Here is a 23,115-nt window from a genome sequence, read left to right as displayed (position 1 = left end):
ACCAAAGCAGAATGAGATGTGCCCATGATAACCAGGCCCCAAGATCAGTTATCTCTTGGACATTTTGTGTACATCCCACTGAAGGGTGGCAGAGTTTGTGCTCTGCTTTTCCTCACCAAAAACTGGTGAAGACACAAGAGACTTCACACAACAAATTAACACTAAAAGGGCTTCAATCAGGTGGACAGCAGATACTGAAGCAGGCAAGGGAAAACAGCTTATCAAGAAGTCTGCAATGATTTTTTCCCTCTGCTACCCTGATCAATGCCAAATGCTTCTACTTTTATAGCCCTAAGACTCATTCTTCCAAAATTTAAGCTTTTGAACTGACTGTCTGTGCAGAAAAATAATCACCTGATCTCCCAAAAATCAACAACATAATTCTATATGTAAATCATCAGCTCATTTTTGTGAATGGACAATATCTTCAAGACAACTGTGGTACCATGGTGGCCCACACAGATAAAACAGGAAAGGCAAAGAGGCACACAAATTTGTGAATGACAAATGCCAACAAATAATTGATATGTAATTAAAATTACAGTCAGCTTGACCTTCTTAGATGAATTACTGATAGCCCTTGGAGTTACTTAATTCAAGGAGTAAGGACTTCAGCTATGAGTCCAGGAAGGTTGCACACTTGCTGTGTATGAGTAAGAGTCAGAAGTGAACCTGGTCTGGAAGTGAATTATGAGGACCAGAATTATACAACATTTATAATATAGTGACAAGAAGCCTGCTATGCTTCGAACAGAGAACAGGGGATTGGGAAGAATGAGTTATTATGTTCAAATTAACAAAGATGAGAAATGCAGAGCAGCCATTTGCATGAAGTGAAGACAGTGTGGGTATATGCTTTGGGAGTCAGAGAGCAGAGCCATTCCACACTTGAAGAAGAACACAAGAGGGAAAGCTGATAGTGGCTTCAGAAAGAAGATGGGGTGTGTGACCCATGTAATAATACTTACACTGCCAAGAACTGTCTTAGTAGCTGATCTTGAATACTGAAAAGACACTTTTGGCTTCTCTATATGTAACTTAAAAGATGCATTCTGCTCCTTGAGGCAGTGAGGGATCAAACATGTTTGAGTATTAAAATTTTGTTTTGTAAAGGAGTAAAGAAGTCACTATTTTCTGGCAAGGTGAGGATTTGGAAGAGGGGAAGGTTACCAGCAGTCAAATACTTGGAGGTCCTTAGAATACAATTACAAATATTACTACTCTTTTAATGAAGCCAAATAATTAACCACTGTCACAGACCATGTTGTATTGAATAAACATATTGGATATTTGTAAGCTCTTTGGGGCAAGAACAATCCACAATACATTAATAATGCCTTTTCTCATTTTATTTCCTGGTTTCTAATGGAAATGCTAAAAAACCTCACTAAGCTGCTTTAAGGACTTATAGCATGCACTTAAAATTACCTAAAACCTTAATAAGGCTCTAATGTAGCACATGAGATTAAAGTCATGACAAATCTTTTGGGCCAAATTCCTAAATTCCACGTCCAGCACAGCTAACAAGGCTATGAAAGCCATATTTAAATGGTGAACAACATGAAAATATTCTTCTCTGCACTGGTTCTTGTGATCCAGATTCACAGCTCTGCCTCCTTTATGTCAAAAGGTTGTAAATCCAAGGTACTGCTCTTTTGTCCAGGTGAGGACAGTTATCTTTCCTCTCACCATGTGCCAACAGCACCTCCAGGGACAGTTCATTGCTCTGAAATTAAATTAAGCAATTCCAAATTACCTGCTATTAATATCCAACCACTTTCAATGACTGTTTTATCCATTTAATGCATTTTAACCACTTAATAGCCAAGCACTTTTACTCTGGCACACCTCTTAATAGGGATTATTTCTATAATGAGTTCCAAAATTTACTATTCTGTCATCTAGGGATTATATGTGCGAAAACAACCCATATATAGATTTGATATTAAAAGAGAATATGAATAATTTTAGCCTTACTGATTTCAAAAAGTAGATTTTATTTTAGGCTTTGAAATAAAATTAATCTTTGGCCAGAAACCAAGAAATTCAGCTCTTACGGTAACTTTGAAAAAGTTCAGAGCATGTGAAGGCTTATGGTGAATACTAAAAGGGAAAGTTGTGAGCAGCTTTAATTATACAATTTATTAAGGAAGGAAAAAAAGAAAAGAAAGAGGAAAGGTACTATATCTCTAAAATAAATTCTTTTGTTACCATCCCCAAGGCTCTATCTCTCTTCATCTTTCTATAGTAGATAAGCATAGACATGATTAAATTCAATGCAACATATATTCAGACTAAATAATGAGAAAAATTTATTATCTGCAATCATTACCTGCATATGCAATGTTCTGAGCTCCTCAATAAAATAGTAATGAAAGGATTTAATGAAAAGCCCAGAAGTTTAATAGTCAAATTACCTCCAATCATAAATAGTGTATATTTTAAATAGGACCTCTCAGTTAACGAGCAGCAATTCCAAGTGGTAGGTAAACAATGTATTTCTTTAACAAAGATGCCATGTCTGCAATGACACCTTGGAAAACAGGCTGAGCCAGCTAAGCTGGGCTTCAGTTTTGCAAGGTTTTAAGCATTCAAGCCTTTATCCAGGAAGACACTTTCATTTGTGTTTAAATGTTTACCAACATGGTTTTCTGCACAAGGACTGGAATACTGAGCAGCTGGCAGTATGGAAAGCATAATCCTGGAAAATCTGACAGATATAAGCTAAAAGTGCAACATTTGCCAGCAAATTTATTCCATTTATGTCCTCTCTTCTAAATTATTTCTTGGTTAATCTGTCCTGGAAAACTGTAGAGCTTAGAATAACACCTGTTTTTTATTAAACAAATTATCCTGAGGTGTGTTTGCCAAATTCCCCAGGATCTCAGGAGGATAAATTGCATGCAGAGTTTTACTTCAGTGGTTTCCAGTGGAATTTCATTTTATCAATACTCTGTCAGTTATTCTGCACAAGTCTGTAGCTCATAAAAAGCTGCTGGGTCTGTAGCAAGGGAAAACTGAAGATGGATTTATCCATATGGGAGATATGCTACGACTAGTGAAACATCTTCATCCTTAGCTTCTGCTCACCTCCCATTAATTTTAGGGGTTTGCAGATGTCCATCCTTACTTGATGGTCCCATCAGCATCTGCTCAAGTCATGGAAAGACTCCTGTTTTTGAAGAGTTTCTGATCATGCAGTTTGGGTAAGATCCAACAAAATCTCTGAAGCCTCATGGTGCCTCCTCTGATCATAGAAAATAGGGTCTGAAACCCTTTGCATTTTGCCAGTGAGCCTTTTCTGAGTTGCCATGAGGCTTTGTGCAGCTACCCTAAATTCCTTTGTGGACCTTGCTTCAGTGCTCACAACAAGTACAATCTCCATAAATGCCCCCACACGTAGCTGGTGCTTACATCTCTTCTGAGGAGACCCCACAGCTGGCATGGACTAATCCAAGATGACCTGGTAATGCCACATGGTAACATCTGCCTATCCCTGCTTGGTCTTTGAAGCTCCTTGCTGTTGTGCCATAGTGGCTGCCCTACAGAGTTCTGATGGAGCCAAGGAAACCTGATGAGGAACTGGACATTGTGGCCTGAATACAGGGACGCTCTGGTTTTCAGCTGAAACAGTCTTGCAGCACATTTAGTAGATCCTTTGACTTAGCCACAGTACAGAGCTGCAGGAGATGAGGAGACAAGGAGAAAAGAAAATCCTCTTATATAATCTCTCCAACTGAAGGAAATATATTCATCACTGTATGTCTTTCTGGACTTTGTATCATTCTCTGTAGCATCTTCAGCACCCTGTATTATTCCATTTCTAAACATATTTTTAAACTCTAGCTACATGAGTCTACATCTCTTAGAAGAAACCTTAACATGGTTTCTTCTCTCCAGAAATATCAGAAATAAATCGGTAATAGTGCTGGATAAACTTGGCTCCCAATGCAGTGTTTCAAAAGAATGCTTTTGGAATATGTCTATGGTTACATCCATACTACTACTGACCCTTGTAGCCAGTTATGCACATTAATCAAACCCACTCATAGCTTCTCCTTTTACTTGGTTATTATTTTTATTCTTGCTCTCTTTTGCAGTTATGAGGCATACATCTTTCTCTAGCCCTGAATAACATCTACTTATAAAAGAAGTTTCTAGTATCTTTCTCTGTAAAATTTTCGTTCCTTTTTACAAGGAAAAACTTCTCTGACCCTAATCAGAGCAATGACAATTTATAAAGTAAAATTCTATGATGCTGACAAGAGTAAAAAAAGGTATGCCAAAATATTTGTGGAGGAAAAAAAGAATTCTGGGAGATAGATGTTTGTATGTGTATGGAATAGAAATTGCTCCTACTTTCCTGGTGTTTTGACGAGCCTTAATAGTCACATTCAAATGCAAGGGATGGGAAGATTGGCTTTGCAGTGATCATTATGCTAGCCCACTCAAATGTCAAAAACTTCAGAGCTAGGTAGAATTTGCATGTTATGTGCCTTACATTTTACTTACTGGAGATTGATTAAAAAAAGATAAAAAAATAAGACACTAAGTGAACCCATACACAGTTTCTTCTCACTAAAATAAAATTACAGATTCACCATTATATTTATTACTTAGGACATTTAAAACAATTCAAAAATTTTTCAGAGAAAAGGTTCTGAAATTCTTGCGTAAAAAGCTGAATATAGTGAGATAGCTGAATATAGTTGAATAGTGAGATTGTTGTTCTATGGACTACATATCCAAAGTAAGCTTTTCAAAAAATTTTCAGGACCCCAGCATCTCTTTTTGAAATTGTCTCTGGAAAAGTGGGGCATAAATAAGTGAGATGTAGCAGCTTTGCATCACAATTTATGTGATGATTTTTGGAAGCACCATGTGTGAACTGCAGCTTCAGCCCAGCAGCACACCACAGGCACTGCTTTGCCCTGAGCCTGCACGGCCTCAGGACAGAGGCTTGTCAGGGTCTGAACTCCTCTTGACCTGCTCACAGCTCTGTTTTACTTGGTTTAGCTGCCACAGCCATTTATCTAATTGACCAGGCATCTGTGGCTAATTTATTTGACTTTTTGTATGGTACAACCAGAGTTTTATTTAGACAATAATAACAAGCCATGACTCCATGGGGAATGAGTTACTGACATCACTGTGCAGTGCTGAGAAATACAAGGCTACTACAACAGCAGAGGCATTGAGAGGTGGACTTGGAATGGAGCATGGCAGGATAAAGGCACAGAATCATGGAATCATTAAGGCTGGAAAAGGCTTCTAAAATCATTGAGTCCTGTCATTACCTCATACTGCCAGGTTCACAATTAAAGTATGTCCCCAAGTATCACATCCACATGAATTGAGTACTTCTGGGCTGGTGACTCCAGCACTTCCCTGGCAGTCTGTTCCAATGCCTGACAACCCTTCCAGTGAAGAAACTTTTCCTAACATCCAACCTAATCCTCCCCTGCTGCAACCTGAGGCTGTTCCCTCTTGTTCTGTCCATTGTCACCTGGCACAGGAGACTGACCCCCAGCTGGCTACAACTTCCTGTCAGGGAGATGTAGGGAGGGATAAGGTCCCCCCTAAGCCCCCTTTTCTCCAGGGTAAACAGGGTGAGTTGAGAAACCCTGCCTGGGTGCATTTTAGAGCAAAGGTGCTGACGATCCTTACACTCAGAAGCTGGCATGTTTATATGCCCTACAGGATTAAGGAGACACTGACATGAAGCCATCCTGATAGTACCAACCACCAAAGAAAGTCAATCAAAACAAATAAATTCCATAGGGGAATTGCAGAACACTTGTTGACGATTTTCCTACTCAGCTGACATAGAGACATTAGTTTGCCACTTACATTCTTAATGTATCACACATCTACCCTGTTATCAGAACTAAATTCCACATCCACCTCTGCACAGTCTGTTTTATGAGCATGAGTGCAAACAGCGTCTTGCATGATATAAGTTGGTTTATGTGGGAACACATGGGTTACTATTGGTTACCATGCATTAAAAATGAAGATAAATCAGAACCATTGTTTAAAAAAGAAACAACAGAAACCAGTTTAATTTTCACCATTTGCTTACTCTTATTTTGTGAATGAATTAGCTACATCATGATGCAATTACAGACATGTGTATTGAGCAGCTATTTTCTGTTCATTCAGCTCTTTCTTCAGATGCATTTCTGTCTAAAAACATTCCAGTAATGATACTTGCATGATCTGAGAGAAGTAAGAATTATTAATACACTCAGAATAAACCTATACTAGTTTCACTTTTTTTTTGGCTCCCTAAACATTAAAGACTTATCTGACCCACTTGCTTTACCAACAATATGGCTTTAATGTTGCTGATAAGCACAATGCCAAGTCATTCCCTAAGGAATGGTTAGGGATTGTGTCTTCCTCCCTTCATGAGATGGTTCAGCATCATACACAGTCTTCATCAAACACAAATAATAAGGGGCACTTATGTGCTTATTAATGTTGTAAAAATGGTTTACACTCACATGCAGAGAAGATATCACTTGGCTTAGCACAGCAAGTAGGACACCAGTCCTTTAGCTGGGGTAAGCATTCCATGCTCCTGGCTCCCAGCCCAACACCGGGAACACTTCATTATAGAGCTCTTCTGTGTGCTGAGAAGGAGAAGATGAGAATGAAAACACCCCCTGATAGATTTAATTCTAATAAGGATTTATATTCAGTTTAACATGAATTTATGTTCAGCCTAACTTGAATTTATAGCTCATGCTAGTAGACCAATTTAAAAAAAAAAAAAGTGTTTTAAATTTGAAAAAATGCTCAGGATTGCTACTCAATAACAAAACTGCTGACATTTCTAGCACCTCACATGTTTGTTTTTAAACACTGACAGATAGTGATGAGAAGATGACTACATCATGAATGATTCCAGAAGTGACTTCCTTCTGGGTGAAATTACCATGCAAACAAAATACAGAAAAAAAATTGTGCAAGAATTTTGAAAAAAACACAAATATGAGTTCCTTATAGGGTACTACAGAACAAGAACCTATTTTTTTCATTTCTCAAGTCTAATTGAGCAATAGGATTGGGGGTTTTGAGTTAATGTTTTTTAAATAGATGGCTGGAGGGCATCTATATTTTCCTAATCTTACTCACTGAGAAGAGAATTGAGCTTTTTAATTTATAGTGAGATTCTAGAGCAATCATTTATAAAAGCAATGTACATCATTGGGGAAGAGATATCATATGCAATACTAACAAATGACAATTATATACAATAAAACACTGCCAGAAAAAATGAAGTGAGCTCAAGCTAAAACTGACCTAGTCAAATCACATTTCAGTAATGGTTATTTACTCCTTCTCTTGAGAGTTGTTAGCTATAGTGGCAATCTACAGGAGCTGAGTAATAACAACAGGCAAAAATCCTGCTCCAAATGCCTTAGATTTCACATTCAGAGATGCATACAATGGTTAAAAAACTTTGCAAAAGGAGAGAAGGGGATGGGATGGGATGGAAGAGGAGTGGCAAAAAATGAAAGTAAAACAAAACAAAAAAACCTTCTGAGGTTCACATAATTCCAAGATTAAATCCTTTACACTTAGATATAGCTAGATACTTTCAAATAAAGCAGATCAACTCAAGCTAACCCTACACAGATGCAGAAGAGAAATAGCTGTAGCTATTTCTCCCTTTTCTGTTTTTTCTTATGCTTTTGCTCACTGCTAACATGAATATCCATAACCACAGTGAAAACAGATACAGAAGTAGGTTATATAACCTCCAGTAAATAAAATATAAAGAAACATAGTTATACAAAATTCCAGCTCAAAAAAAAAAAAAAAGAAAATTTGAAATAATCATCTTAAGTTATGGAGGCTTATCTGAATCATCTGATCACATCTGAGACTCCTCCAGAGCTCTAGTAACTATAAATGCTGCACTTCAAGCTCAGGCTGCTCAAAATGAATGATGTATGCCTGCTTCCATAATTATCTTTCTATTCCTTACTGGCCTAAAGTTTCCCTCATCTCTTTACACTTTGCTATCCTCCCTCGGGGTACAATACAATTCCTCTCCATACCCACGAGTTTTATATTGTGGTGTAATTCAGCTTTGGTTAATAACACCAATCTGTTCATACAGACCTGGAAATGTATGTCCATTATCAGTTTATTTAACAATACACCTCAATGGTCTGCTGGAGAACCAGATTCTAAGCTGGGTGCTACATTTCAGCTTTTGGTTCCTTGCCAGAGCTGCTGACACTGCTCTCTGTTTCTGGTAATTTTTGTGACAACTGGCTGGGAGCCCATATTGTTGCAACTAGAAATATTTTAAAAGGGACAATAACCCTCATGGTCACTCACGACTTGAATCCAATCAGTTGTGCAATGCAAGAATTGCACTACAATTTTTCAGCACAGTGAACTAGAAAACACTGTAAATACTGCAAAGCAGAAGGTTTATTGTTAGCACTCTCAATAAATGCACTCTAAAGGGCTTTTTTAAAAAGTGTTTTCATGAACTGACAGAAATGAGACAAAACATAAACCAAGTTAAATTTTTCATTTTAAACCTTTCCTTATGAATGCTTACTGTAGCCAAATTCAGCTGAATCTGAAAATATGGAAAACAGATGTTTTAACAATAGTTACAAATAGCTAAAACTTATTACATCTTAAGTGCAGTAGTTAATGTGAGTGCATGTCTTGGGCAAGAGATCAAAGGACTGGAAGCTAGTCTGCTGTGGTTGACACCTTTATGGACACTGATACAAAACCACCACTGCCTTGTAAGATTTCAGAAATTTGTGAAGAGGTTTCAGAACTGGGCTGCTTTACTCAAAATGGCTGGGAAGCACCAGTGAGGCTGCTGGGAGTTGCTGAATGACTACAGGAAACCTTGTAAAATTCCACAGCATGATCCATAGGTGCTGTGCTGCCAGGTATCATCTCTTCAGGGGAGCAGAGTGCAAATGCTCACAGGAATCCAGACAGCCTTGAAACCTCAGGGCAGGCACAGTTTACAGGAATGACTGATTGCTGGCAGTTTGGGGCCTTCATGTTCAGTAAAGATGACTGAGAAGTCATTGCTGGGAGCATTCATTTGTGCTCCTCTAGTAATTTCTGGCTCTTAAAAAAACATTCTGAGACTTGTGTGCTCAGTCCCATAATCTAAGTGTTTAGTTGTCCCTATTTCTTTATGAGAACTGTAATATTCTTTTAATAATTATTTTCATATGTGCTTTAGTGCCTCTATGTCTTAGGGACGACAGAAAAATTTAGCTTTGCTTTGTTTTAAATAATCATTTCATGCCAAGATTTTAACTACATTCCATAATCTGAGTAATACATGGAATGATAGCTGCAGCAGAAGTATTGCCTAGGAAATAAACTATCTTCTACAGGTGACCTACCTAAAATCCACCCCACCCAAACCACTGAATAGAAGTAAAAATTATTTTCTTACCTCCTATGAACTTCCTCAGCCTCCCTTACTACATGACTACAACAAATTGCCAAAATACAGCTTATACACCCTTGTAGCCTTTGCTGAAAACTCTGTGAATCCACGATTTCAGACTCTTCTGGAACATTATAGCTTCATCCAGAATTGCAGCTGCAGCACAAATCTAGGTGAAGGGAGTAGGACTAGAAGACAGTTTCTCAGTGATTTCTTAGCCCACATTTTTCAAATTCATTTTCTGTTATGGAGCATCTGATAACTGACTGGATCTTCTCCTCTCTAAGAAAAGCATCTGAGTTTCCATCTTTGATGTGGGAAATTATTTGGGAAGAGATTAATCTTTGCATTACATGATTTGTACTCCTAATAAAATCAAAGTTTGGGTATTTGTGATGAACATTTAGTAGTAAAATAGAAAATAGGTGCTATTTTTATGGCAAGAACAGAAACTCAGTCCTGCACATAGCCTTGGGATTTAAACAACACAAATGGACAGAACAGAAACACAAACAGGACAGGAGAATCCATGGCACAGCTTTGTGAAAGCATTTTCTGCTTCAATCAAGATATCTTTACTTAAAATATGAGTCAGCGAGGGAGAATTTAGACACAGATTTCCAGAGACTGCATTCTCTTCCACATCTGCAATCTCCACAAACTCCTATGTCACATCTGCATACAGCATCTCTGTTCCCACAGTGGAACCTGGAATACATCTTGCCTTCCCACTGACTCTGGTACCACCACCAATAATGTATAACATCTAGATTAAGGTAATTTTTTATGCACATCAGAGAATGAATTGAACTTGACTCTTCATTAAATTAAACAGTGCCAGTTGAACAGTGAGGTGAACTGGCAAGCCTTGCTTCAGTTCTTCCCTGAGAGGTAGAAAACACTGGTGTTTTCAATGGAAAACTCAGTTTATGTTCAAGCAGTTTATTAAATCTTGGCTGAAAGGTCTATAGCAGACTTAGTACAAAAGATGAAATTGCCCAGATTTTTTGATAAATAAACTTAAATTTTTAATTAGATTTAAATTATATAGTCATTAGCTATTTACTACTGCTACAGGTCTTTCACTTTAAGCACTAAGTGGCTACTCTGATTCTGCTTGTAAGAAACAATGCAATATTAGCAATTAATTAGGTGAAGTTTCACAATAAAACTCTTGGTTACAGTTAAAATTAATTTTGTATATTTAGAAAAATTAGAGGACAAAGCCACAGCGAGTACAAGCTGGCATAACATAATTAGCACCAGTAATTTCTGCCCTCTTCCTGCTTTGTGAAGATATATTTCAAATAAATTGAGACATACAAATATCCCCCTGCATATTAAACACTTCTGGTTTATATATCTATATTTGTAAGTGATTACCATCAGAGCCACCACATGCAGACTCAGCTGGCAAACTGAGAAGGGATTGGACCAGATGACCTCCAAAAGTGCCTTCAACTTTAATTACTCTATGGCTTGAAGTTTCAAGCTTGGGTTCTGACCATCTTAAGTAATCTCTTTTCCAGCAAGGAAATGTATGGATTTATGGATTTAGGTAAAGCAGTGTTGCAGACATCTTGCAGTGGCATTAATATCACTGGGAATATCTCAAATGGTGAGATTTTTTATCAGTATCGGAAAGATGAACCTTCAAAAAATTAAAGTTTAATTTTCGAATCGGTAAATATGTGTTTCTCTTCATATCTGTACTACTAGATTTGAAAATTTCTAGCAGTCAGAAAAATAAAAATAGATTTCAATATACATTTGGGTATAATCTAGGCTTTAACAAATTTGAGTTGGACATTAAAAGCACTTGCAAAATTTCAGCCATATAATCAGAAGGACTGATCTGAAAATCTTAAGGAGATGAAAAGGGCTTTGTCATTATAATTTTCTTTGTATTAATGGCATTGCATAGCTAAAGCTCTGCTCATTTGGATAGAGAAGCATCTCTGATTTTTCTGGCTGGAATGAAGGTTTACACAGACAGACAATTGCATACCCATGCTCACTTCTGATCCTTGTGGAATTCTCATAAAAGCTGGAATTCAGTAGCATTTTTCCCCAGCTACATTGGCTGTGTTTTCCCTCCTCTGTCTCACACTAATTTCATAAAGTATTTGCTGGTTTTGGAGATGTGGATTGCCAAAATGGCTTGAGATGAGAGATGAGCAAACAAACAGCTGTTTCTGTCAGACAAATAATTTCCAAGAAGGACCAGAAGTTTCAGTTACTGTGGGCTGCTGTTCACTTAGGTTGTTCTAGATCTGAGAAAACTTCTAGCCAAACATACCTCTAATCTTGCACTTTCTAGTGGACCAGACTCTACTACTCAGCTGGTTTGGGTTTCGAAGCTTTCTCATTGCACTGATATTCAGTAACATATTGCCTTTGTGAAAGAATGCATTTGATTTATTTTTCTTTTCCATTCAGAAAAACATATTCTTTGGAGAGAATGGTTTTTTAATTGGTTATAAAACAGGAATAAGGTTTTTTATAAATAAAGTTATTTTTCTTCATTCACTTTGCATAGTTTGAAAACATATAATCTAGTGCCTTCTGTTTGCAAAGACTTTATTTAGAAGTATTTCCTTTCCTCCAGGAGAGAAAATTTGGCTTCAATTATGTTTCTCTGAATTACAATTAGATCTTTGAACTCCAGACAACTGAATAAAAAAACATCCTCCCAATTTAATTAAATTGGCCTGTTTGTCAGTACCAGCAGAATACTATGGACCATATTGCCAATTAAAACTTTGCTTTTGATTCCTAATAAACCACTGCAAGTCCAGGCTTGTGCAGCCAGAACGAAGAGGCTGCATTGCCAATTCTTGACCTGGGAACCTCCCAGACCCCCATGGCTGGTGCAGTGTGGGTGAGGTGGTGCCTGGAGGCTCAGTCAGTGCCTGGTGCCCAGCACACCTAGCAAAGGTGGCAATCAGACTCATTAGCAGCTTCCAAGCTCAACTCCCAGCAAGCCCAGCTCTCTCTCCATGCTGCACATTACAATTTGCTACAGCCCTGTGCAGTCTCAGCCTGCTTCAACAGTCCCTGTGCCTTCAGCACCTCCTGGGAGGCAGCATCCTACACTGAGGGGCAGAAAGAGCTGCAGCTCTCCCTGTCAGGCTGTGCCCAGGGGAACAAAGAACCCAAAGCCTCTTTCCTAGTGAGATTGTGTTGGTGCAGGTGGCTTACAGCTCCCAAACACCAGCACTGGAAAGCCTTTGGGCTACTCTGGGTGGTACAAGATGGATGCAGCAGGAGAGCACTACAGGGAAGGGCAGGCACAACCTCAGCTGAGCAAAGATTGCTGTTAATAAAATGGTGCTCTCAGGCTCTGGGAGGAATCGTCCCTTCCCTACTGCACCCGTGGCCATGGCCAGCTCGGCCTCTTTCAATCCCCTGTGCCATGCAGATGATCCAGCTCCCATGAGAATCTGCCTCCCCTCTGCTCCTTCCCACTCCACATTCTAGCTGAAACTGGAAAAGAATTTTTCTGCTTTTCACCCTACCACTCTATACACTGGCTTTAGATATTTGTAGTATCATTGAGATATTCCATATCCAGCCAGCAGTGTTTAAACTCTGTCACAGAAGCAGGGAAGGGAAGAAGGGCACTGGCATATTATGCAAAAAACCATCCAGAGTTGCCTACCACTGTCCAGCTGGTTACCACTAACATTCTGAAATGAAAATATCTGATTATGTCATATAAAGTAGCTTCCATGTTCTCCTCTAGAACTGGGGGCACTGATTTTGGGAAAGCAAAACATCCATTAAGACTAGTCTACACATTTCTAACTCCAGCCTTGCTTTTTTTACTGTACTAAGCGGGTTCAATTAGATCTGCTGTCATAGTTCTGAGGAGCAGAAAAACCCCAGCAGATAAACTTTTTACCCTCTGTGGATTGTGGTTAGCAAAAGGGAAAAGGAAAACCCTTGGCAAAAATTTGTGCTCAACTTTCCAAATGCACAATAAACTGAAGTTCATCAGAGTGGAGAAAAGCTGCAGGAGAAGTTTGTCTGAATAAATGTAATTATTGGTCTTGTCAGTAATGTGTTTCATCAAATCATTCTCGCCAACAGAAATGAAGCAACAACAATGTGTACATAATAAGTGATATTTTGGTGGAGAGTTGCATAAGCTAAGTGACAGATTTGTTTCATAACAGGTCCCACCTGAGTCGATGAGAGAAAAAATAGCCATGACAAAGGTGATAAGCATTGATGTTCCTCTGAACAGACAATGTCATCTCAACCGTGCTAAAAGGAAATGCTGATAAAATGAACTGTAACCTCAACTGTTATTTGGAACCTTTACTGACAGTCTAATTTTGAAAATGAGACATTTAAAAATGTTTTTACAGTATTATTATAATCTTAATTGTGTCTGTGTTTTCTTCCAAAGAAATAACCTTCAAATTTGTATCTTTCAAGGCTTTTCTTCTTTTCATTTTTGTCTCTTTAATAGCTCCACACAAAAGGGAGATGATGATTATGAAGATTACACTACAAATAAGACTTGGGTTTTGACTCCCAAAGTCCATGAGAGTGATGTGACTCTTATTTTAAATGGTTTGCTGGAAGGATATGACAACAAACTGAGACCTGACATAGGAGGTACGTTGGTTTTGGTTTTAGATCACTATCAATTAAGCAGTGAAGAGAAAGAACTTTTATGTCATATTATGCTACTCAGGAAGCAGAATCCATTCAAAGTAGTTACAAGACTAAATTGCAATGCAGAAAAACATCAGAGGCATGTAAATTAGTCATGATTTTGGAAGCTGACATAAATTAAGATGGCTGAATCTATCCCTAAGACATCTAATAAGAGTGTTATAATTTGCTGAATCAGGCAGCTTGTGATGATTTACCTGCATATGATGTTCAGAATTAAACTTCTGGTGAAAGAAAAAGCAAGTTTTTATCTTTTTTTGTACCCAAGAGATTCTGTCAGAGAATCACAAATAATACAATAGAAAGAAAGGCCAAAAAGAGGCTAATACAGCCTAATCCCTGTATGATGTGATGGATGCAGAGCCTCCAACAGCAGCAGGCTTGCACAGACTGATGCAGCCTGGGCAGGAGGTGACAGAATAGGGCACAGAGGAGGAGGTTCACAGAAGATAACTGCAGTCAAGCAAAGCCAGTCTGCCCAGATGATTCCCACAGCCAATGTAGGTAAACAGAGCCAAGCCTGCACTCAGAATCGAAGTCTCATTTGACTCCATCACCTTTTGGAGGGATCTTCCTCTCCACTGATTACTGAGGTAACCCAAAGGAAAAAGTCTCCCTGAATTGCTGAAAGTCAGTTTGAGAAGCCCCACGAGAGCAGGGAGTAGGCAGACAATACCTCTGCAGAAGAGGATGCAGCAGTAAGAAGATTATAGAAAAAGGCACAGATTTCATGGATGAGATAGACAGAGGAAAGCAGAGAGCAGCAAGGTTAACAAAGGAAGCTAACAAGTTTATAGTGCCTTGTAAACTAAGGAATTTTTCACAGTGAAAGATAACTTGAGTCTTGAACCTTCAGTGTATGTATACAGTGTAAATTAGCAGAGGAATTTGTCTTCACTTAAACCAAGTCTTTAGAAACAGAAAAGAAGTAAAGCACTCCTAAAATCATCTGGGATAAAAATGATCATGCTGTAGCCACGATATATAAGAGGAGTAAAGCTGAAATGGAATGATTTCAAAATAAATTAACATAATTATTCTTAATTTCTGCCTTAGAGTCTTAAGTATTTTGGCTTTGGGCTCACAAAAGTGTTACTTATCTACAGCCATCTATGCAGGCCACAGCAGTCATGTTGCATTTGGCATTACAAAGTAAAACAAGTGATGAAGGCATCACAAGATAAATAAAGTTGCTTTTGCTGATAGTGTTTTGTTTTGATGCTCTGCTGTGACCTGAGACAAAATGCAGACCCTCTCAGTCAGAGGAGCCTCTCTAGGCTATGAACACTGGTTTCAGTGTTTGTTCTGATAGCATAAGGGAATTGGTTTTGATATAATAAATGATACAAGAATTTGTCCAAAGCATCTCCAACTAATTTCGAATTGAAGACATGGTTGCAAATTGGTATTTATTTTATATGCACATTTAAATGTGAGGCAACCACAGAGGAGAGATGCCATAGTAACATGCTCCTGCTTGACTTTCATGTAGTTGATTTTGACCTTCATTGGTTACTGATTCTTGTTGTTTCTCTTGCAGTTAAACCAACAATAATTCACACTGACATGTACGTAAATAGCATTGGCCCTGTGAATGCTATCAATATGGTAGGTAAAGGATTGCCCATTTGCCTTGTTACAAAGTCTCCATCATTTTGACATTACAAAGCTTCCATTAGTTCTTAATGTTGTCATACATACATTATTTTTAAAATCTCATTTTAATTATGGATGGGAGGGTTTTATGAGCTATAAATCTGTACAAGTCAGAAAATGGAGCTATATGCTGTAAAGGCAGAAATAATTGTTTTAACCTACCCTCACATTTTATGTGCTCTGCTTTCAAATGCTTTGCAACAGTTTAACTCCAGAAAAACCAATCTTCCAGATTGCTACAAAATTGGGAAAACCATTAATGGGTGATATTACCACTTTTTCCACCACGAGATAATAAGTAAAAGGCCTAGATCTTCTCTAGAGATTTCAACCAGAGGGCACAGGCAATTAGTCAGCTCAAGCTTTTCCTGTCCCAGATCCAAGGAAATAATAATTGCTCTCTGACCTGAGCAGGTGTGGGCTGAGATGTGGGGACACAGAATTAGAAAGGTGCATGTAACACTCACTTGCACCTTAGCTGTACCCTCAATTGTAAAATAATAAATTATTTTAAAACAATCTTTGTTAAAACTTACCTCAAAACTTCACCAAAAGAGATTGGTTTTATCAGTTCTAGTATCACCTTCTGTAGCTCCAGTTTGTTCATATGAAATTAGGAAAGCATATCAGGAGTTATGTGGAATGCTGAGTGCTGTGTTTTCATCGGTATTTCTGGTTAACACAACAGGAATATACAATTGATATATTTTTCGCCCAAACGTGGTATGACAGACGTCTGAAGTTCAACAGCACTATAAAAGTGCTCAGATTAAACAGCAACATGGTTGGGAAGATCTGGATACCAGACACGTTTTTCCGAAATTCCAAGAAGGCTGATGCTCACTGGATAACAACGCCTAACAGGATGCTCAGGATCTGGAATGATGGCAGAGTCTTGTACACACTGAGGTACTTATATCTAATTTAATTTCATTTTCTCTAAGGCAAGCCAAAGAGAAAAATCCTGAATTCAGGTCATTTCACATTAACCCGAAGGGAAAAAATATTGGGTTTTCTTATATATTTATGTAAACAACCCTGAAAAAAGGAAGAATTTAGAAGATATCAATTGTATGAAATTTTATATTGGCACAATAAGAAGTTTTATTTCTTCTTATAGATTGTACTGCCTTGCTCCACAATAGTCACCTTCCTATATTAACATTAACATAGGCATTTTTATAGCAATTAGTCTTCATTTTCAGGTATGTTTTATTGTTTACCTTGGGTTTGGTCCCCTCTACTTTTTAATTGTTTTAAACTGATAAATGTGAAATATGCTGGAATTAAGTAGATGGTATAAAAGGAACTACTACATACATCAAAGGCCTCTTATTCTGAATTGATTACAATCTAATCAGATGAAACTCCACCCTGAAAAAGCAATTTATTCCTCAAATATCTTAGACAAATAAGATTTTACCATCCCAGCATTGACTATTTAACTCAAACCTATGGATATGCCCCATTCCACCAAAATTTTCATGGAACTGAACTTGATGTACTCAGCCTGTACAGGTTCCTCAGTCATGTGTATAGTTTTGCTTTTAAGACAAAGTACCTTTTCAATAATTATGTGGATGCCATAGGTAACAACTCAAATATCATATTCCAAATGATCCTAATATACTTTGTAAATGTGAAAATCCTGTGGGAGTGTTTTTTATACTTTTTCTTACATGTGATATAATATTTGGGTTTATGTAAAATATAGATAAACATAGCACTGTTTCAAGAGAATTTATAATTTAAAATGAGATTATACAATCAAAGATGATAGACATAAGATGATAGACATCTGAGCTTTAGACTACATTTTGTCAAAGCTTTATTTTGCTTTTACTTTCTTGGTAGTCAAAAATAAAGTTTTGAAGAAAAGTACACTCATAATTTTACTGAGTAGATGTGAAGCTTTGGTTAAGACAACCTTTTAATGTTGCAACTGCCTGAATTATAAAAGAGTTTTATTTCATAGCTACTTTACATTTATTGCATATTGGAATAATAAGAACTGAAATCCAATGCAAATCAAAGTTAATCTGATAAAGATGAGCCTAGATCAACTTTCTAAATGTTAAATTTGGACTTGGCTACACTACTGTCTGCTTGGGTTTTATTATCTTTTTCTTCAAATTCCTTGGTTTTTCTCACTAGAAAGAGATGTATCTGGTAGTACTTGCAAACAGGTATCTGCTTTGAATATATATTTAGTTGTGCTGGTGAGTCACAGCAAGCACCAAAGATTTAACCACAGTTAACCCAGAAATGAAATGTGATAGTATCACACAGGTGGGGTTCTGTCCTCAAGAGGGATCCAGAAGGGCTGGTTGAGTTTTCTCAGTCACCTCCCCCAGGTTTAAGAACCACCTGCCCAGCAGGAAATCAAGTATCTGTGGTACTGGAGATGATGAAAATAAGAAGAAGAAGAAAACCAGGGAAATTAGATTTCTTCCCAAATCCCTAACACAGAAAGGTTGCCTTTGGACTCCATTAACTTGGTGGGCCCAGCACTCCTCTGCATCCCAGAGGATGAGACTCAGGGTCATCTGCCCATAACACCTTCATTCAGGAACCTGGAGACAAACCAGGGCTCATCATTTAGACACCCCAGAATCAGCAAAGACCAGAAACCTACAGCTTTCCTAGAGACACCTTGTGGAACAAACATTTTACCCCACCCTTTTCCTTCATCTCACCCCACCTCTTCCCTCTCTTCCAAAGTCCAAGTATCCTGCAGCTCATGGCTGGGCTGGGAGTGAGTGAAAAATGGTGGAGGTTTTAGCAGGAACACCAGAGGGTACATTTCATCTTCCTTGGGATTGCTGAGAGCAATTGTCTTTACCTGAGCTTAGCACCTACACTACCTGAGTTATCATGGAGACTCTCCTAATATTCAGTGGAGACAAACACCTTTTGGTACATTTTTCCTCTGATTAAATTTGAATGTCTTATTTTGGAGTGAGAGGAAGTGTATCCTCAGAGTGCCTCTGCACTAGCTGTGAAGGGAGTCTGGATGGCTGTCTTGGATGCAGATGTCTAAATTTGGACTCCCATCCATCATTTCTGAAATAGAATCTTTGTCACATAAAATACATTTTCCTAATGCTTTATGGCATGTTGTGACACAAAGATTTGTCACTGCTCATGAGATGACCTGTATATCTACCTACCTATGGATTTGTCAGTCATGAATAATGCTGCCATTTCAGATGCACAGGAACAGAACTTTAATACCTTCTTCCATTACACAGTCCAGAAAGTAGATGATCAGGGTCTACAGAACCAAAAAAGAAATATTGCTTATCAGTAACCATGATGTCTTCCTATGCTTGGAATATTCCAGTAATTACATAAACAGCAATAGTTTACTTTACATATATATATATATAATATATATATAATATATATATATATATATATATATATATCCTGATCTCTTTCTTCTCAGGCTGACAATTGATGCTGAGTGTCAGCTACAGTTACACAACTTCCCAATGGATGTCCACTCCTGCCCACTGGAATTTTCAAGCTGTAAGTAACATACCTAAAATTATTCCTTTTTCTGACCCGCACTAAACTTATTATAAATTTATTTTTACTTACCTAGAGTCAGTGAAGGTTATGTTCTTAATTAGACACACCTCACTGATTTTTACTTTTATTTTGATTTTTTTTCAGTTCATGTATTATATATGTTCACAAATATCATTAAGGACTGGTACAAAAAATTATAAAATTTCTGGACCCTATGTGATTAATTTATGTTTATATCTGACCATAAAACAAGAAACTTTTACTTTCAGCATCAAGGTGTCCTGGCCTTTCACTTTCTCTCTGTGTGTTTTACTATTGCACTAGTTGGAGTCAAGAGTTTGACATTTTGTGGTTAGATCAAGGTGTGAGTTCCTGGTCCAGCTGCAGATGCATCTGGAGGATGGGCAAAATTGCATCCTATTAGGTCCACAAAAGTGGAAAACCTATTTTTGAAAAATTTATCTCAAGTGCTATTATAACTTATAATTAATAAAATGTGACATTAAGTAAAAGGCACTAGTAAGTAACTTGAGAAAAACATATCTATAATTTACTTGCAATATGCTTCCCCAGTTTTTTCCAGAAATAGCTAGTAGTATTTTTACTCCCCAAAGCACCCTAAAGCCTAGCAGTGACTATGAAACCAAGGATTGTGTATTTTCCATTGCAATAAGATGGCTACCCCAGAGAAGAGATCATTTACCAGTGGAAGCGCAGCTCGGTGGAGGTGGGGGACACCCGCTCCTGGAGGCTCTACCAGTTCGCCTTCACAGGACTCAGAAACACAACTGAGGTGGTGAAGACTACTTCAGGTAAGACAGCTGAAGGATTTGCCTCCAGGCTCAGTTAGGATTTTATTAACAGAATGAAACCAAGAAAGATATCTCTGGTTAGAACTTAGCATTCACACCGCAATGAACAATTACAGGTTTTTCAATATCTATGGAACCATCGAGCCTCTGGCATTTCTGAATTCCTCACAGGAAGAAAAATTAGTTCTTGTCTACAAGCCATTCTTGTCCTCCATAAAAAAAACTCTGACTGTCAGGAGAAAGCCACTGCTACAAAGGGTGGATGGGTGAGGGAGCTTGCACTGCTTTAGTGCAGAAAACAGCAGAACTGAGCCACTAAAGGATGATCTGACACTGCACTGAACATTTTACAATCCCCTTCCCACTGCCAGACACAGAAATAAGCCTGCACAGAAGTGAAACTCAAAGTCCCAACTTCTTTACTACAGAGGCTCCAAGTTTATTTTGTTCCCTAAAATAAGGCACATTCAACTTTCATTAAAGAGAACAGCCTTACAAATCAGTCTCAGATGGCCTTCCTTCTTACTTCTATCTCCTTGGAAACAAGCAACAGAACTCAGAATGATAAATGAGGAAGTACTCAGTGTTTAATAAAAATACAATTTTAACCCTACTAACTAAACAGAAAAATATATTTTTCTATATGTTTTGTTTTATTTCTTGGTGGAAACAAAACCAGTTACTATGAGGAGAGATGTAAAGAGGAACTGCATATTAATGTTGTTGTATATGCATGATATATCTTGTCTTTCTTTTCTTACTTTCAAAAAGAACAATGAAATGTAAGCAGGTTGGGGATTTTTCTGTCTGCTTCCAATTTTTACCTTACTTTATAGTTCCGGCAAGTATCTTAATTTAAATTCAGGCATCTGTGTTTATTCTGACTTCAGAAATACCCCCACCCCTTTTATTTCTAAAAGGCCAGCATTGCTGTTTTATTCAAAAAGGAAAGTGAGATACACTAGAGCTGAGAAGAGCCTGCTGTACATTACACAGGAGAGCAAGCAAAGAGATGGAGAATTAATTCAAGTTCCAACTCCTTAATCTCTGGACATTAAGCACCAATGATGTGTTCACTCTCATGAGCAGGGCAAAATCAGAATGCAGCCATGTATGCCTCATGGAATCTGCTGCCACTGTAGCCAAGGAAGATTTTTAGTCAAGTACTGAAGAAAGCAGTTAACTTTTCTCATTTTCTCAGGAAAACAAACATAAAGGTGCAAAAGAGGACAGGAGAGCAGCACGTTAGCCAGCCATAGCTGTTAATAACCACCATTACACAGGGCTCTCCAAGCAAAAATATCAGCAGCAATAAAAACATCTCCCCTCAGACAGCACAAATAGCAGGATTGCACCCAAGTGTGCTTCCAGTCTCATCCTGCCCACATTGAAAACTATCTATATTTCAGCTCTAATTTGAGTTTCTCCTATTTGCTATTTTCTTTAATTTTCTGCTTGAGCCATTCTCTAATCAACTCTTTATTTTTGACCAGAGATAGAAAATAATAAAATCTTGTGACATGCTACAAGACTCCCATACCCTGATTGAGTGCACTGGTGACTCAAAAATATTCTCTAATGTTCTGCTAATGTGAACGAGGTGCATACTGGGAAATAAACAGTAAAATACAAAAGAGCAAAAAATTCCTTTCTCATGCAAAGCAAACCTTTCTTTTTTCAGTGTATAGTCATCCAAACTGTTAGTACTCACCTGGAGTACTCCCATAATTTAGCCTCCATAGTTTTTAATATGATGACACACACCAGTCCATTTTGTTTGCACTACAATAATTAGCAGCTAGCATGCACTTTAACGCAGTGAAAAGTTGTCATTCAATTCCTAAGTTAAAAAGCACATGAAAGTTACTCAGCCTGCTGCTGCTGCATTCACAGGCCTGCGGAATATAAAAATTTGGAAAAATATCCTGTGTATGTATTTCTTCTGCTGCAGTTACCCTGTGCTTGATTTTCATTGCTCCTCTTGTTTTTATAACCACAGATATGTAAAACTAGGTTTTATTTTGATCTAGGTGGAGCATCTAAATAATAGAAGGCGGGAAAAAAGCCCAATAACATAGCAGTTGACATGAATCTGGTCTATTTTCTACAAATATTTTCTTAAAGGCAGCAGAGCCTAAAGGGTCTTCATGGCTTCCTTAAGTGACTGATTAGCATGCTGGAAACTACACTAAATCCAGTATTCCTCAGCCAGACCCACACTCTACCTAGAATTACACCCTTAGAATGAACATATTTTCAAAAGTTTCATGAACAGTAAGGACAAAAAAAAATTCCAATTTTAATAGCAACCTAGGTGCAGCCAGAGTACCCTAGTTAAAAGTTTGAGTACCCATACCCCTAAAATAATCTTGACAATTCATGCAATTACTGTCAGTGCAGAATTTCAGTACAAACTCATGCCAATGTTTTGGTGGAGATAAAATCTGAGGTACAGTGGGGGAGGCAATGGAAAAATTAATGAGATGTTGGAAAGAGGGCTATACTATACTCCCACAAACTCTTCCCCAAAATTAAATTTAGTTGAAAAAAAACCCCAGAGAAGCCAGAATGAAAGAAGGAGTGTTAGAGAATGCAAAATTAAACAGTAGAGAACAAAAGGATCTTGGGGCTAGTGTTAAGGCATTTGAAACTGGAGTAAAGCTTCAGTGTCTCTATTTACACAATTTCAAAACAAATGCTTGTTTCCAGCTTTATACCTCCCAGCAACCAACACCTTCGCATCCTTGAGGGCAGTGCTTGTTTTGTGTCTGGAGAGAGAATCAGCAAGCCTGAGATTTGGCCATTATAATCTCCACTTCTCTCTTTCTGTCATGTCAAAGCTGCACATTTGAGCTCTGGGCTGGGTCATGGGCAGAGAAGGACAAGGCTTGTTTGAGTGTAAGCTTCCTAAGACCTGATGGCTCTTGCTGAAATTAATGCATTTATCTGCTGCTCTTCCTTTGCATGCACTGCAGA

The 23,115-nt window shown here is 37.9% G+C and overlaps 1 protein-coding gene across 2 annotated transcripts in view; it reads left to right on the top strand.

Moving 5' to 3' along the window:
• The window catches only part of GABRG2 (gamma-aminobutyric acid type A receptor subunit gamma2), a 61,109-nt gene that overhangs the window by 8,942 nt on the left and 29,052 nt on the right, over positions 1 to 23,115 (top strand). For both annotated transcript variants that reach the window (XM_036391697.2, XM_036391696.2), the window contains exons 2-6: positions 13,929 to 14,077; positions 15,678 to 15,745; positions 16,482 to 16,702; positions 19,242 to 19,324; positions 20,002 to 20,139. In XM_036391697.2, coding sequence (XP_036247590.1) covers positions 13,929 to 14,077; positions 15,678 to 15,745; positions 16,482 to 16,702; positions 19,242 to 19,324; positions 20,002 to 20,139 — 659 coding nt within the window. The remainder of the gene's footprint in view (positions 1 to 13,928; positions 14,078 to 15,677; positions 15,746 to 16,481; positions 16,703 to 19,241; positions 19,325 to 20,001; positions 20,140 to 23,115) is intronic.

The sequence above is a fragment of the Molothrus ater genome, chromosome 15, assembly GCF_012460135.2.
Source record: "Molothrus ater isolate BHLD 08-10-18 breed brown headed cowbird chromosome 15, BPBGC_Mater_1.1, whole genome shotgun sequence".
NCBI lineage: Eukaryota > Metazoa > Chordata > Aves > Passeriformes > Icteridae > Molothrus > Molothrus ater.
This window is presented reverse-complemented; position numbering and strand designations above follow the sequence as displayed.